The sequence below is a fragment of the Lactuca saligna genome, chromosome 9 (assembly GCF_052625555.1).
Source record: "Lactuca saligna cultivar CGN05327 chromosome 9, ASM5262555v1, whole genome shotgun sequence".
NCBI lineage: Eukaryota > Viridiplantae > Streptophyta > Magnoliopsida > Asterales > Asteraceae > Lactuca > Lactuca saligna.
The window spans coordinates 47,017,375-47,035,369 of record NC_136425.1 but is presented as its reverse complement, the minus strand read 5'-3'; the positions used below and the strand labels follow the sequence as shown (position 1 = coordinate 47,035,369).

Genomic DNA, 17,995 nt, shown 5'->3' with positions numbered 1-17,995 from the left:
ACCTTTCCATCAAGTCTTGGTGCATCTCAAAAGGGTAGAAATCTTCATACGACTTTTGGAGCTCGGCTGTCATCATGGCCATCATGATACATGCCACCTTAGTAGCATCTCTCTCATGAGTCCTGAATTCAGCGATCTCCTCAGGAGTAGCAGTAGACTCATCAAGTTCTTTTAACTCCTTATCGAGGACATATTCTTTGTTGGGTTAAAGCCCGAAGCATTAGTGTTGGAAGACATCTGAAAAAGAGAGTAAGTTTAGATTAGATATATAGAATCCTTAATAAGACACCCAAATGTAATATTAAGGCTAGGATCCAATCACAATATATTACACTTAGAAGAGGGATGCCGTAATCTAAGTAATAATATATTTGAAAGGTAGGTGAATGACGATTCACCAATTTCCACCATGAAAACAAAATGATTTATTAGGTTTAATTGGATTTGAAATTCCTAGATTCTTTTGAGATTCATTGAACTTTTCAATGGCATGTTTCAATCTCAATTGTGCCCTTCAAGTTTTGTGACTGGGATGCCGAGGATCACAAAACAAGGTGTGAATAACCATGCTAATTCACTTGGTACCCTTAATATTATCACCTAATCAATGTGTTGGTTAACCACACACGCTCCATTGATCTATGACAAACATTAAGTCACCCTTCGTGATCCTTACTAGTCCTAGTTAGTGTGCCGGTTAACCACACACGCTCCACCAAGGACTTGGTAAGGTACAAAGTGTGAATTCCATGGACTAGCACCATGTTCACATTTTTTCTAAAATAACTAAGATTGGGAATTAAAAGAGTTTAGTTACTTTATAATATTCATTATACTTTTAATGAGGATTTAAAGTCATTGTTCTACCCGTTCGGCTAACGACCCTCCACCGATCAAGCAAGCGGTGGGTGAGAGTATACACCCATTAAGTCGCCATTTTATAGGCAACAACCTTATACCCACCTTATAGACCGGCTTCGTGAATGAGGCCTACTAACGGTAAAACGACTTATTCTTATACATATATATAATAATTAACCATTAATGTTATAAATAGTATAAGGGTTGAATTTTAACTATTAAAACTCTAAGGGTTGGAATTAAAGTTTATTAAAGTGTGTGAAACTTTACAAATTCCAAAACTTGAGGGCAAGTTTTGTAACTTTGCAAAACTCTTCATTTCATAACTTATGAATTAAAGGTTCATAAAAATGAAGACTCTTCATTTTCATGTAACTTATGTGTTTTAAGTGTGTGTTAAATAAAAGTGACCTTTGGAAATCCATAACTTGAGGAAAAATTATGGACTCCATTAAAACACATAAATGATCAAGAATTAATCCTAAACAATTCAGCAAATAATTCCTATCATTTTCTAAATTCATAAGAACATGAACATGATCATCAAAAATTCAAGAATTATATGAACACATAAAATCATGGAATTTTGATATATGCTATTGTAAATGGATTAGAACAACCATTACACCAACTAAAATAAGTTTTATAACACCAAAACAGTTTAGGGTAATGTTTCTAGTCCATTTCCAGCAGCAAAAGTCGAAAAACTGCACTCTTTCGATCCTACTCGTCGAGTGCATGAACTTACTCGACGAGTAGGTTGAAGTTTGCCTTGGACTCGTCGAGTCCCCCCAATGGACTCGGCGATTCCACCATGCAGACAGCAATGATTTCGACTTTTTTCACTATTTTGCATCAAGTATCAAACAAGCAAGCCTAGGCTCTGATACCACTGTTGGGTTTTGAGCAATCTAACACTTCCTAAGTGTGCATGCAACCCTAATAAACCTTGGATCTATGTTTGTCTAAATACATGCAAAATAATAATTTTCCAAGGTTTATAACCTATCTAACATGGCATGGGGAACATTTCAACATAAAAGAGTTAGAAGAGATTACATACCTTTTGGTGAGTTCGGTTCTAAGGAGTTTGAGGGCCAAGCACCAATAGTGTGAATGCCTCAAATGGAATCACAAAACACCACAAACTCTTGGAAAACTTTGAGAGAGTATACACACTTGTATAAAATCGGCCACACACAAGCACACACACTAGTTCACTAGTTTCCTCTTAGCCTCCATTTCATGCTCCATAAGCATGCTTATATAGTGTGCATGGTTAGGGTGAAACCCTAATAACCCATGTCTTTTCCTTTCCAAGGATACATGGGTTAAAAGCTCCATGGATCATCCATGGACTTCCACATAAGCCTAGCCCATTAACAAATAAGTATTAGCCCACACTATATAAAACAAATAGCCCATAATCTAATTAGTCTTCCTTTTAATCTCTAAATTAATTCATAATTAATTTAAGACTAAAACTAATTAAATAACGTAACTTCATATTAATATATTATAACTCATAATATATTAATAAACATATGTGTATAACTCTCATAAAATTATCCATAATAGTTTGGATGAGATGCAACCCAAATGGACCATGTCGGTCGGGTCAAGTATATACCAAATAAGTTATGGACTTAGACACCTTATCCAACAGTAGTATCCTACATCACCGATTCATCATCACCTATCTATCCTCACCTAATTATCATCACCTATCTCTCATTATTTTATTTCATCACACACAAACTATTTCATCTACCCATGTTTTATTCCAACATATTTGTAGATACAAAATAAATATACAGTTTAAATCATTTAAAACATGTATAAAATCATTCATCCAGTATAGACAACAAGTATTCAGATAATATGCACACATAGCACATAATTTATGTAAAATACTTCATATCTATGTGTAAGATGAAAGTAACTATGCACTCACCTGAGTAAGTGGTGACTCGATTCTTGGATAGTACTCCGTAACTCTTAAAATAATTTTCCTCGATAAAACCTAGTATCAATACCACTAGGGTTTAGTCTAACGTTAACCGCGACTAATTAATAGTCTAGCTATTATTATTATTATTATTATTATTATTATTATTATTATTATTATTATATAAGCGTTAAACAATACTATATAACTCATAAAAATAGCCCAAATAATTATTTTAAGGTCCTAATAATGTTACTATAATTAATTAGAAGCTATATTAAAAATAGCATAGACGTAGCTCACTTACAGCAGATTTTAAAGAAAATCAGGCTTTATTTGGAGCAGCGTTTCGAAACCAAAAGACTATTTTTCTCGGGACTCCGGGAGCCTCGCGGCTTCCTTAGGGTGCTAGGGGATCACCTAGGCTTAGGGGAGGGTTAAAACCCTTAGAGAGAGAAAGTTTAGAGAGAAGAAATGAAGAAAGGTGTGAGATTTTCGGAATGGCTCGCATGCTATTTATAGTAAGTTTTTATGACATTCACGTTGTGAGTGTCATAAGACTCACGTCGTGAATCTCATGATTCACTCCATAGACTAGCCATTTACGTCCCTAGCTTCGGATGGTGGCCATGACACCTCACATTATCAGTGTCATAAAGATCAGGTCGTGAATTGGATCTTATCCTCTCGCAGCTTCTAGATTCCGAATTATGACAGAATGTCGCGAGCGTCATAATACTCACGTCGTGAATTGGATCTTACTCTCGCAGCTTCTAGATTCCGAATTATGACAGAATGTCATATGCGTCATAATTATCACGTCGTGAATTAGCTAGTTTAGGGTTTTTAAAAGCTAAATCTTCGGAATGCCATAACTTTTGCATACGAACTCCGTTTTTGACGTTCTCTAGATCCACGCGTAGGTGGAGATGTATTATACAACTTTCATTTAGATCCCTAAGGCTAAAAAGTCCTCTATCTTAAATTTACTATTTACGTCTCCCGGTGCCGTGCCGGTTTTACCGAAAAACTTCGACGGGCCATAACTTCTTCGTTATAACTTGGATTTCGGCGTTCTTTATATGTACAGAACCCTTGATACATATTCTAGAACATGGTTAAGATTATTTACTATAAATAATCTTTTGTTGAAAAGTCATTTTCGACCCCTATTATCTCTAAATTGACTATCCCGGATCTACGGGTGTTACATTCATCTCCAATACATGTGCACACATAGACTTTCCATTTTCATATTTACTTGCCGATAGGGCTTGATTAACCTTGAACTTTTCAAGTCCTCGAACACATGGGTCAGGGAGAAATATTGGAGGAGGTGGAGGAAGTGAAGCATGATTTTCATTTCCACGATCCAATCGTGGAACATCACCTTCAAGTGGCAAGCTTTTTCTAAAGGATTCAGGAAGACCATAGTCATTTTACATCTACAAAAATGGGAGAAAATTCAAGTTAGTTAATAAGAATCCTTCATATAACACCCAAATAAAATATCAAGGCTATGATCCAACACAATATTCTGCAATTAGGATGAGGGATTCCGTAATCCAATTGAAAAATATTTGAAGGTAGGTAATTGACAATTTACCAATTTCCATCATGAAAAACGAAAAGAAAATTAGGTTTCAAATGTTTTGAAACTCCTAGATCTTTTGAGATTCATTGAAATTTTCAATGGAATGTTTAATCTCAATTATGCCCTTCAAGTTTGTGGTAGGGATGCCGAGGATCACAAACAAGGTGTGGATAACCATGCAAATTAGCTTGGTACTCTCGATGTCGATCACCATTCAATCAATGTGCTGGTTAACCACATACGCTCCATTGATCAATAATTATCTTACGAGAAACTCATTTCCATCCTTCATTGGTCCCATATTAGTGTATCGGTTAACCACACACGCTCCACTAACGATCAACAAGGTGTAATGTGCAATTTCATGGATTAGCACCAATTCCACATTTTTCCTAAAATAACTAAGATTTGGGAATTTGTAGAAGTGTTTAGTTACTTCGTATTTCATTATACTTATAATGTAAAGTTGTGTCCTATCCTACCTGTTCGGCTAACGACCATCCACTAGTTAAGAGTGCGGTGGATAAGAGTAGATACCCAATGGCGGTCATTTTACATGCCGCTTCCTTAAACACCCCTTATAGACCAGCTTCGTGAATGAGGCCTACTAACGGTAAGACTGACTCTTTACTCGTACATATATAATATTAGACTTTTAATTTTATATATTATAAGGGTGTATTTTACACTTTTAAAATACTAGGTGGTTTAATCTATTAATAAATTAAACTTTTAATTTGATTAATCTTAAACCATATTATTATGGATTCATTAATTTTCTCTTTTAATTAAACACTTAATTAATTTAACAAAACCATAAGGGTGTAATTTGAACTTTTCAAAACACTAGGGTTCTAGAATTTAATATTTTTTTTAATTAATACCTTTTAATTAATTTATAAATTCCAAAACTTGAGGGAAAATTTTGAAAATATCTTTTAGATCAAATTTGAAAAATAATCAAATATCATATAATTAATAATTATCACGTAATTAGACCTAATCCAAATTTTTTCTTACAAGATAATTCAAATCAAAATACAAATAATTAATCTTTATCTTATAAAACAAGTAATTATCTTAAATTGACAATTATCCATTGATTTGATTAGGATATCAATTACTATAATTGAAAAATCTGATTTTTATTTAGAAAAACAATTTATGGTAATTATCCAAATCAAATTAGAGCAAAAATTTCGAAATCTGTTGTCAGACTGTGTTCACGACGTGAGTCTGGTCTAAATTCATAATTTTTCAGCTTTAAAAACTTAACTTTTGCATCATATAACAGAAAAACTACCTTAGGCTCTGATACTACTGATGGATTTTGAGCAGAACATCATTCCTATGGTGTACATGCAACCCTAATGCTTTGGATCTAGGTTTTCCTCAAATTATACATGCAAACAATCTTCCAAAGCATAAACCCTAATCTAACATGTCTAAGAATGAAATTCATATGTAAATAAGGGTTTGGAATCTTACATTAGTTGTTATGTAGCAATAAAAAGAACAATCCACAAAGTCCTTGACTCTTGAAAGCTTAGTGCCCTAAGTGTTGCACCTCTAATGGATTCATAAACATTGCTAGCAACAAGATGACTTAGGATAGGGAAGGAAATTGGATAGGGCAACACCAAGAAACATAGGGCCAAAATCCTTATGTTAGGGGGTCTACTTATACTTGTGGTTGCTAGGGTTTTTAGGTGGAAACCCTAATACGACTGCTTAAGCCTTAAGCAGCCCATTGACTCCTTCTAGAATATCCCTTAGACGAATTCCTTATGGGCTTCCCATAGAATTCTTCCAACCTTTATTCCAAGGTGATCCATCAGCCCAATTGCAATTATCTTATAATTACATTATCAGTCCCTTTGATTTAATTAATCTCTTTTGATCACAAAATTAATTCTTGATCAATATTAATTAAACAATATGATTTCTCTTTTAATATATTATTCACATAATTATTAATAAATCACAATTAATCATCTTTCTCCATAATTCATCCTATCAGTTGTTATGGTGAAGGCAGCCCAAATGGACTATGCTCATATGAGCTTAGACACCTAGTCCAACAGTAGGCACATACTACAGGAAAATAATAATCATACATCACACTACCACCTACTAGTCCTCACACCGCACACTGTCCTGCTACCAGCTATCCTCCATGAGATGCGTAACCATAAGTAACCAGAGGTGAGATAGCCACCGAACAGATGATTCTACTCTAGAGCTACAACCAAATAAGGAACAGGAAAGAAAGCCTAGATCAAGAGTTCTTCGGCTATCATACATGACTAGATATAGTCCATAGGGCATTCAATTAAATGATAACCAACAAGTATAGGTAAACATACAGAACTACAGATCACTACCGCATAGCAACATCCTATATACTAGGATGCAAATCTAACATATTATTGTAGAATAGCAACATCCTAAATATCAGGATACAGATCTAACTGATCATACAACATAGAAACATACTAAATACCAACAATCCAAGGAATGCATAACCATATATACTCATAGGTGAGATAGACACCCGGATAGGTGATCCGACTCTAGAGCCACAACCAAACAAGAAACATGCAAGAAAGCCTAGATCAAGAGTTCTCAGTCTATCCTACATGACTATATACAGCCCCTATGACATCCCTCTACTAAAGATAACCAAAACTAGTGGGCCAGCATTGGTGCCTTTGAACCACGGTACAATGAGATAAAATTCACCTTAAATGAAGAAACCAAATAAACACTACAATATGATCTCTTTTTTTGCAATGCTTGTACCCCATGAATCTACTAACACCAGAACTAGACAGAAGGTTAATTAATAGCCCAAAATCCTCAAGTTTGACCCAAAGTCAAAATTGGTCAAAAATTCAATGATCAACGGAAGTCAGCAAAAGTCAAAGTCTATGGCTGGGTTAGTACGTCCAATGTACTCAACTTACGCCCGATGTTCGTGGTTTAGAACTAGTAGGCCTAGCGTACTCCTAGGTTCGCCCAACATACACAAGCAAGTCCCAATCGTTCCATTAAGCACTTTATCCTTAAGACCTTTCGTCCAACACTCAGATCTCGGTCCAAATGATATTCTAAACCATAAAGTTTCCAAATTTATGATGTTGCATGGCTAGAAAGGGTCCAAATCCAAAACCCTAACTTATCATGACATTCTAAGCTTCATAACTCATGCATGAAAGAAGGAACAAAACCAATAATTCATTTTTATGATTCCTAATAGCTTCATAATGGATAAAGTTTCCAACTTTATCCATTAGAATGGTCCCAATAAACAAGATCTAGTCATTAAGTCTCAAAGGGACCAAAAGTGCATCTTTTTCAACTTAATCCATTATGTCCAAGTTTCTGATCTTTAGTCTGAATCAAAATGATGTTTAGATGGATAAAGTTGGAAACTTTATCCATAAGGTCACAAACTTTCAATATCTAAACTTTATGCACTAAAGTGACCAAAAGTTCATAACATCCAAAACTAGCTAGATCTAACAAATGCATCATCAAGATTCAAGTTTTATACCTCCAAAAGAAATATCAAGGTGAACAAGGTCTAGATCTACAAGCTTCAATGAAACCAACGCTTCTTCAATGAGTTCCTTCTTCTCCAAGGTGCACGAAGAACACTCTAAAGCACTTAAAAACACCTTATTTTTCTCTCAGGGCTCAAACTAGGGTTATGGTTTCAAGGAAGGGTATTGGAGAGGTGGAGGCTGAGAATGGAATGCGTTTGGAGAACTTAAGGAGCTTAAATAAGGTTTGGGCACTGATTGCGTATGTCCAGCATACTCCTTGTATGCCCAACATACTCAAACTTGCCCTAGTACGCCCAACGTACTTCCCCATATGCAAAGCGTAAGCGGATTAACCCAAAATCGTACTAACTTCAAATGGTCAAAACTTCTTTATTTCAACTATGATTTCAATGATTTTTATATCCACAGAAAGGTATTGAAGAGCTCTACAATATTATCTAAATATCTTGGACTAAAAACTTATCGAACAAAAATCCATATTTCATGCAAGAACCCGGGCTATGACTTTTCTCATTCTACCCTTCGGCTCGAAACACAATTCAATGGTTTAGATCTCATAACCATCATCTCCTCCTTCCAAAAGATATAAACGTTACTTCCTCAAGGCCCAAAGCCTTTACACAATTGAATTCCGGTCCATGACCCTAAAATAATAAATGACAAAAAATAGGATGTTACAGAAGCATTGATTAAGTGTAAGGCTTACTTTAAACCATTCAGCAAAAGGAAAGAAAAAAAATTATAACAACTAGTGAAAAGCTAACGGACGGCCCATGACCCAAACATTATTGTGTAGTGATCGAACGGTGTTGGCGTGGCAACTAAATTTCACATGCAGTGATGAACCTTAATGAAACCAACCTCGAATGAGGTGCAAGGCTTCTTGGGTCTAATGCTTTATATTGGAATGATCATTCCGTGTAAAAAATGGTTAATTGATCAAAGCAGACATGTCAAAGGTGTTACCAAAAAGCAATAGGGTAACGGGTTATGTGGTCAACATTGAACAAAATTGGAAAATATAAATTTCAATTTATAACAAAAACATAATTGAGTGTCATTACTGGAAAAAATATAGTGTCTTTTGTAACATTTCTCCAATTCAATTCTTATAGTTCCACTTATATGATTAACTGGGTGTTCGGGATTGCTTTTCAAACTTTAAAAGGACTTTTAGCAAAATTACTTATTGACTTTTGACTTTTTGTAAAGTGTTTATAAAAAATGTTTGGATTAGTTTTTGTAGTTGGAAAAGTCAATAAGTTAAAAAGTTTTTAACTAGCTTTTATATGTAAAATGACTTGTGATTTATGCATTGGAAATTATTGTTGAATTGATAGGTCTATCAAGTGTGGAATTGGAGAATTGTATGGAATGGAAACAAAATTTATTGGGTCTTGAACAAATACACACACAAAAAAAAAAAAAAAAAAAAAAAAAAAAAAAAAAAACCTTGATCTCAAACAGAAGGCTAGAATACATTGGGTTGTTGAGGGTGAAGAAAACTCACGGTTCATTCATGGGATCATAAACAACAACATATCGAATAACCGGATCAATGGTCTCTCAATAAATAGCGTATGGTCTACCGATCCCACCTCAATTAAAAATAAGGTTTTCTTATTTTTCAAATAAAACTTTTCTGAAAAGATGAACGCTAGGCCTATATTAGAGTGCGATTTTCCCAATACACTATCAGAGTCAGATGCTTCTCTACTTATTGAACCAACCTGTTCAACTTATTGGAAGTGAAGGTTGTGGTTTGGAGCTGTGGGAATGAGCGGGCTCCGGGTCCGGATGACTTCTTATTTAAATTTATCAAATATTTTTGGGTTATTTTTTAGAATGCTTTCATGGGTATTTTTCATAATTTTCATTCCACTGGTATCCTAAACACCAGATGCAATTCATCATTTATTTTATTGGTCCTGAAAGTAAACGACCCTCTCTCACTCTCGGATTATAGGTCAATTAATTTAATTGGTTATATATATAAAGTAATTTCAAAATTTCTCGCAAATCGCCTAAAAATGGTCATCGGTTCTATTATGGATGAAGAACAAACCGCGTTCATTGCAGGTTGCAACATACTGGATGGGTCATTAATGATAAATGAAGCACTTTCTTGGCTAAATCGAAACAACAATGAGGCTCTCCTTTTCAAAGTTGATTTTAACAAATCCTTTGACTCTCTAAGTTGGAGCTTCCTTGATTCAGTTATGTCTCAACTAGGCTTTCCTTCGCGTTAGAGACTATGGATTTCTAGATATCTCCCATCCAAAACATAAGTTCTATTTAATGGTTCACCGACAGATGAATTCTTGGTTAACAAGGATGTGAGAAAAGGTGATCCATTGACCCCGTTTTTATTCATTCTTGCAATGGAGTCGCTAAATGCGGCCAGGCACAAAGCTGGTGAACTTGGTATTTTCCAGGGTATTTCATTCCTAAATTGAGGGCCTTGGATATTGCATTTGTTTTACACAGACGATGCCATATTTATTGGGGAATGGTCAAGAATCAATCTTCTTAACCTTGCTAGAATCCTTAGATGTTTTCATCTCTCAACTGGGCTTAAGGTTAATTTCTCAAAAAGTAAAGTTTTTGGTGTTAGGGTTAATCAGAATTGTAACATCCTGGAATAGCAAGAGTAGAGTTGAAGGACTAAAAGTGTAAGTTTTGGAGGGCAACTCGGCGAGTCCATGGATGGACTCGGCGAGTAGGGTCGCGACTTTGGTCGCGTGTCAAATGGCCTACTCGGCGAGTCCAAAGATGGACTCGACGAGTAGGTGCTGGGTGGAGAAAACCCTAATTCTCGGGGTTGAGCTCTATATAAAGAACGTTATGTTTCCTCCCCAGCCTCTTTGTTTCCCCTTGAGCCCCAGAAACCCTAATTTCATGGAGGAACACCATTTTTGGGCAAATTGGAGCTTGGAGAAGTGCTAGTTGAAGAAATCGTGAAGGAGAAAAGTCTTGGATTTGCTTGGATTCGAGTTTCATTGCTGTTGGGGCATTCTTTGAAGGTAATATCTCGTTCTTGAGCTGCTATTGTCTAGATTCTTCATTTTTGGGGGTGTTGAGATCACATATTTTGGTGTTTTGGAGTCTAGAGGTTAGATCTGAGGTTGCTACCTCAGATCTGGAATGGATGAGGGTTGGAATGCCTGAAACTCCCTGTGATTGAGTATGTAGAGAAGCTATCTTGTCCCAAACTTTAGCCCTAATGTGTATAATGCCTAGATCTTCTTGGATTCACGTAAAGTTTGCCACTTTACGTGATGGATGGGTTGTAGGAGGCTAGATCTATGTTTTGGATCAATTGCATGGCCTGGAATGCTTCTGTATGGATTCAGACCGGTGGTACTCGGCGAGTCACAAGGGTGGACTCGACGAGTTGCTTGAAGATGAGCTGGAACTCGACGAGTTGGATGAACAACTCGGCGAGTAGGTTGAAGATAGCCTTAGACTCGGCGAGTCTGTTCTTGGACTCGGCGAGTCTTGTCGAAGAGTCCCATTATTTTCTGGATGAGTCGAGAATCGGTGAGTCAAGGGATGACTCGGTGAGTTGGGTGCGGGTGGACTCAGAGTGGTTGGACTCAGCAAGTCTCGGGGTGACTCGGCGAGTCAGGTAGCGAATTGAGGAAAGTTCTGAGCTTGGGGACTCGGCGAGTCATCGGGTTGACTCGGCGAGTAGAGTCAATCAGGGGTTGACTTTGACCTTGTCCAAGGGTTGACCAGTTGTCTTCCAGGGGTATTTTGGTAAATAAGGGTATATATTGAGTTAAGTGTTTTGGTGTTCAGTGAAGGAGTTCGTGTCGGAGTTCGGAGCAGCGGGATCTTATCCTTTCAGCCGGCAGTTTCGAGGTGAGTTATCCTCACTATATCAACAGGGTCTAAGGCACCAAGGCCGGCCCTTTTATCGGATTGAGATCTGGGTATCTATTGTTATGTTATTGTTTTGATATGTTTCCATCCTGATAGTTAGGATGGTATTCGTTAGGGACCTGGTTAAGGTCAATATCCTGGTAGAGAGGATGATGCTATGCTAGTGACCGGTTAGGTCGGTATCCTGTTAGAGTATGTTGTGTTATGTGATTTGCTAGATCGGTTTGCCTGAATATGAATTGTTATGTGATTGTATGTTTATGTGCACATGGTTGTTTGGATTGGAGTTGGGTTGAGGCGGGTCCTGCTTTGTGCTGTAGGCCAAGATACCCAGGACGGACCGGTTATTTCGAAGGCCCAGCAAGCGGACCGGATAGGCTGTAGGCCCCACGAGGGCGGACCAGACGTGCCGAGGCTCGGAGAGTGGACCAGGCCGACTGAAGGCCTGATGCGGGCGGACCAGTCATACTGTAGACTCAGAGAGTGGACCAGGTGAGTTGAAGGCCCAGTGCGGGCGGACCAACCACACTGTAGACTCAAGGGACATGATTGGACACGGAGGTTGGACCAGGTGGACTGAAGGCCCTGCAAGGCGGACCAGTCCCACAGTAGACCCGATATGCATGGCTGTTCTGTGATTCGTTATGAGATAGAGTGATATGTGTATGGTATAAGTGGTTGGTATTTTGGGGGTATCTCACTAAGCTTTTGGGCTTACAGTTGTGGTTTAATGTTTTTCAGGTTCTTCAGGAGACTGTGGCAAGGCGAAGGCGTGATCGTACCGCTCCTCATGATTTTGTAGCAATGTAATTCTGGGAATACTCTAAATGATTTGTATTGAAAACCTTTTTGTAAACAATTTAATGAAATCGGGTTGTTTTTGAAAAATTTAAATTGGTTGGATTTTTTTCGGTTGTTACAAGAATGAAATCGGATCTTTTGCTTAATTTCTCCACTGCCAAGCATCTTCATTCCCATTCACCTATTTGGGCTTATTAGTGGGTGCCAACGGGTTACTCATTAAAAATTGGGATCCCATTACTCAAAAATTCCAATGGTAACAGTCGTCATGGAAAGCTAACACATTATCATTTAGAGGAAGGATTACACTTCTTAATTCAGTTGCTTGGTAGTCTACTGAGATTTTATTTCTCAATGTGCAAAGCACCTTTAAAGGTGATTGGGGACTTAGAAAGAATCAGAAGGAAGTTCTTATGGGGCGGAAGCAACTCGGGTTCTAAGATCTGTTGGATAGCATGAGACAAAGTATTAACTCCAAAAAAAATTAGGAGGCCTAGGAGTACTAAGTTTGAGAGCTACCAACCTCTCACTGCTTGCTAAATGGTTGTTGCTATTGAAAACATAACCATCTGCCCTTTGGTAAAGCTGGTTGTCTCAATACATTAGATGGTGAGATCCTGGAAGATGTTTCCTGTCAGATTGGCGGTTTTTGGGGTTTGGAAGAATATTATAAGTATTACAAGTTATTTCCAGGTTCATAACATTGATTTGCAAGCCCTTTTTAAAAAAGAATTTGAATGTGGGAACCTGACATCATTTTGGTATGAAAAATGGTTATGTAATTATACTTTGAAAGAGAAATACCCATCTTTGTTTAAATCAGAATCCATAAAACAATGCACAATTATGGATAGATGCACCAAATCGGATGGTGTACCTCTTTGCTTATGGAGTTGGAGTCGAATGCCTAGATCTTTGATTAAACTGGATGAGCTAAACAAATGTACACTGGAGATTAATGTGGATGTCTTCCATAACTCCAATGACACTTGGAAATGGCTCGACAACTTAGATGGAAAGTTTTATGTGAGCTCTCTCAGAGGTTTGTGGGAATCTAATGTATGCACTCTGTTAGCATATAAGCATTTTTGGAATAAATTGGTCCAATTAAGATCAACTTCTTCGGATGGAGATCTGTGTTGAACCGTTTACCCTCCAAAATAGATCTGGAAAAGCAAGGTGTTAGAATGGACTCGATGTTGTGTGAATCTTGTGGGTTGGAGGTGGAATCTTCCATTCACATTCTACTTGATTGTCAATGGGTAAAGGAGATTTGGCTCTTAATACAAACATGGTGTGATGTGAATGTAACTCATGCCACATCAATTGAAGATCTTCTATCAAGAAAACACAATTACTTTAAAGGATCATCCTACCAAAAGGTCTTACATGTTGTTTTTCTAACTACCCTACAGGGAATATGGAGAGCAATGAATGATTTGATCTTCAACAAACTATACGCATCTCCATCAAATGTCTTTAAAGACATAAAACATTGGCTTTCTTATGGATTAAAAATAGAAGGAATGGTTTTCTCTTTGAACGGGGAATCGTGGTGTATTTTTCCTTTGTCACACATGTAATTTGCTTTTATCTCATTATGTTTCTTGTTTCTTTGTTCCTCTGGCTTCTTGTTAGTGGTTTAGTAAATATTTTGTCGTTCAAAAAAAATTATGACTTTTCTAAAAAAAAAAAAAAACATGTTTTTGTGACCTCTTTAAACTTTTATTTTCTTCTTTGCCAAAAAGTCATTTCAAAAGCTTTTTTTTGAAACATCTTTTTAATTTATTGGTTTTTCCAAAAATTCAATAAGGTAACATGTGATTTTAAAAAGCAATCTTAAACACCTAACTAATCAGCAAACAAACAAACAAATAACTTTGTTGGGTTCAACCCCAAGCAAAGGAGACGTTCAAAAGGAATAATAATAATAAAATAAAATCAGCAAACAAAAAACTTTGTTGTCTTTATAAAAGTTCCGAGACGTTAAAAAAAATAATAATATAAAATAAATCAGCAAACAAAAAACTTTGTTTTCTTCATAAAAGTTCTAAGTAAAACCTTTTCAGTGATTTGATTGCCTTTATAAAAATAACATATTTCACTTGGTATTTGACCTCCTACTCAGTAAGATATTGAACATATACGAATTAAATCCCGATACAAATATTTCACTCACCAAATTCGAAATCGATATTATGAAAACATTAAACGAATTTAGATCGACTCAGAAAAGCACAAAATCTCTGATGTAACAATATTATTTTGATTAACAAATGACACAGTTTGAATATAACAAAAAATAATAAATAAAAAACAGAAAACAAAATATACCCAAGAAGAGCTGGTTTTACAAAATTACGATTCTGCCCCAACGCTCTAATATAGTCGAGGCTTTTTGTTCTTTAATCTTTTTTTTTCCCTTTTCAATTTTCAATTATTTTAATCAAACAAACCACAAAAATGAACAAAAAATCAAAACGCATCCGAAAATAAATTTCCAAGAATCCGTCAGTCTCCGTCGTCTTCAATTGGTCTTTTTGTTTCCCGGTGGCTGTTTTCCGTCCTCCTCCGGCACGAACCGCGGCAAAGTTAACAATGTGTTGACACGTGCCACGCCTTCAAGGGCAGACCAGTCAATTCCACCTTCCGTCTCCATCGTCGACTGGTCGTCGTCTAGCGTTCCCGCCAGCTCAGCATCCGCCAACTCCTCATCTGCATCGGCTCCTTCTTCCGCCGCCGCTGGCGCCAATGCTTCACTCGGTTTCGATTGCAAAGAGATCGGCTCCTTTTTATCCACCAGATCAGCGGCGGAAGCCGTCGAGATATTATTGTTCGAATGCGGGGAAAGAAAAAGGCAAACGACTGCACAATCATCCACTTTAGAAGTCGGATACCTGTACTTCCATGCCCTCACCGCCGCCTCAACCACCGCCCTAGCCGCACATGAACGTGATTCAGCAGAAGCTACGATGTCCACAACATCTTTATTCGTTAGCACATCCCAGATCTGTCATTTGTTTTCAAATAAGAACATGAAAAACCGATTGAAAATGGTGAGAAATTAAGAAGTTGTAAATTGTACCCCGTCTGATGCTAAGACGACGAATTGATCGTTTTGTGTTAAACGGCGGTAGAAGATATCGGGAACGGAGATGAGGCCGAAATCCTTGAGGCAAAAGTCGCCGAATGCACGCGCCATGGCTAGACCTGGTGAATCGTTATTGGGTAGCCAAACCCTAGTCACTTCTGGTTCATCTTGAAGAGCGAAAACACGACCTTTGCATCTACGGATTCGTTCTGCTTCAGCTGAAACAATCAATCATTTCATTTCATTAGCAACTCCAAATGCATTTGATTCTGAATCAGAAACAGAGAAAATTAAGAGAAAGGAACCTGGAAGATTTGGTTTCAAATCCACAGTCAACTGAACAGCAACAAGAGAATTACTTTTATTATCTCTTGTACACAATATCGCTCTTGAGTCTCCAACATTTCCAATTACAAGATCATGACCCTACAACAACAAACAAAAAATCATTCACTATCAATTTCAAATCCAACACGAAAACTATAAACTTTTTCATATCATACCTGTTTAATCAAAGTCACTGCAGTTGTCCCACTACAGAAGCAATCGATATTTGCATACATTCTGAGTTCCCTATCCATGACTTTAAACGCCTTCAAAAACGTGTCCTTCAAGGCCTGTAATTTCTCAGGATTCTTATTGATTTCAAGATCCATGAGAAGCCTGGAATCATCATCACCAGTTAATGGGGTTTCTACTTCATGATTAAGGTTGACTTCTCGTAGGACATCATTACTTCCCTTTATATTCAGTTCCCAATGTGCACTCAGCTTTAAAGGAAGAGAGTCCCTCACTCTTTTTGCAACCATATGACCAAACGGCCCATGCCCATCAAAAACACCACAGAACACCGTGTCTGTTCTTGATCCAAAATTCTAAAAAAATAAATAATTAAATGAATAAACAATCAGAATCATATAATCAAAGAAGAATCATGGAAGAGAATCAGAGATACATAGGGGCAAACCTCCCAAACAATCATGGCGTCCTGATTGGTACCCTTTTTGCCTTGTTGGGTGAAGAGTGATGCGGCCTGACTAGATCCGTTTAAGAACATTCTTCCGGGAATCCGGTGGAGGTGCTCCTCCCTCTGGGAATTGAAAGAAGAGCTCCGGGAGGTTTTTTTCTTAGCGTTTTTCCTCTTTCTGATACTGAAAGTCGGTGATGGAGAGCTTGGGTGAGGGCTCCTGCTTTCTCCGGATAAGCAGGACCCCATCCTTAGGGCCCTGATAATACTCAATATGCACTCCAGAACAGCCGTGCAACCAAACCCCCTATTTTCAGTTGATGGATCCGTTACAGATCCTTTTACAGACACGAAACCCTTCGTGTTTGCGTCGTTCCTCTGAATCAACAATTCATCTACAGATTCTCGTGCATTAAGATACGGATGATTCTTTGGATTTCGAAGATGATACCCATTTGATATCAACAACAAATCAGATGTATGACGAAGAAGGAAGATATATATATTCGAGAGAAAAAGGAGTGTACCGATTCAATAACAGATCCAACATGCAAACAAATCAAATCAAATCACTTTTCTCTCCCAAAACCAAAACCATGAGAGATACCGAAGGAAATGGAATCGATCAATTTAGGTATTCAATCAACAATTCACGGAATAATGTTTTCAAGTCGAGGATTTGTTGGAACTTCGTGTTTGGAACTGATTGAAAACAAGTCGAATTGAATTGAAAGCAGTGTGTACCTCAGATCAAAGGATTGAGAGAAGGTAATATAATGAGACAGATAGATAGGTATAAATTACTGGTATGCAGATACAACACAGGTATGCATCTATAATTAATGAGATGAGTGGTCAAATGAGGAAAGTATGTATGTATGTGGATTGTGGATTACATACATATATATATATAATTTAATGTATAAAGAAAGAAAGAAGGAAGGGAAGAGGGCCGGGATATGATTGAATATATGAAGAAGTAAATGTTTGGAAAAGGATAAACTTTGAAGAAAGATCCAAAAATGGGGGTGGGGGTGAGATAGAATCGCAATCGCAGGGAGGGAGGGAAGGAGAGAATTAAGATCGGAAAAAACGCACTGTCATCAATGAGTGAGTGAGAGATGTAAAAAAAGACGAGAATCCTTACCTTCTCGTGTGAATACGTAGACCGTGTCTCATGGCCGCTAGATGGACTGGATATTGGATCTATCATCTATCTTACCCAAAATCCATATATTTATCCTTTATGTAAAAACTATAGGGGGGCATTTCACATTTT

General features: G+C 37.2%; 1 protein-coding gene across 1 annotated transcript; it reads right to left on the bottom strand.

Annotated features, from left to right (window-relative positions):
* Positions 1-14,905: 14,905 nt before the first annotated feature.
* On the bottom strand, positions 14,906-17,856 carry LOC145014502 (putative protein phosphatase 2C 33). The gene is made up of 5 exons (XM_078972883.1): positions 16,717-17,856; positions 16,253-16,624; positions 16,055-16,175; positions 15,744-15,967; positions 14,906-15,668 (listed from the first exon to the last, which is right to left on the bottom strand). The coding sequence occupies exons 1-5, from the start codon at positions 16,963-16,965 to the stop codon at positions 15,186-15,188; spliced, it is 1,449 nt and encodes a 482-aa protein (XP_078829009.1). The 5' UTR covers positions 16,966-17,856; the 3' UTR covers positions 14,906-15,185.
* Positions 17,857-17,995: the final 139 nt, after the last annotated feature.

What these genes read in the sequence shown, in the direction of transcription:
- LOC145014502 (XM_078972883.1), bottom strand. Translation starts at nt 16,965, where the DNA reads ATGGGGTCCTGCTTATCCGGAGAAAGCAGGAGCCCTCACCCAAGCTCT. An exon ending in TTTGAAACCAAATCTTCCAG is followed by an intron (nt 15,968 to 16,054) that starts GTTCCTTTCTCT and finishes TGATTGTTTCAG; the next exon opens with CTGAAGCAGAACGAATCCGT. An exon ending in TCGTCTTAGCATCAGACGGG is followed by an intron (nt 15,669 to 15,743) that starts GTACAATTTACA and finishes AACAAATGACAG; the next exon opens with ATCTGGGATGTGCTAACGAA.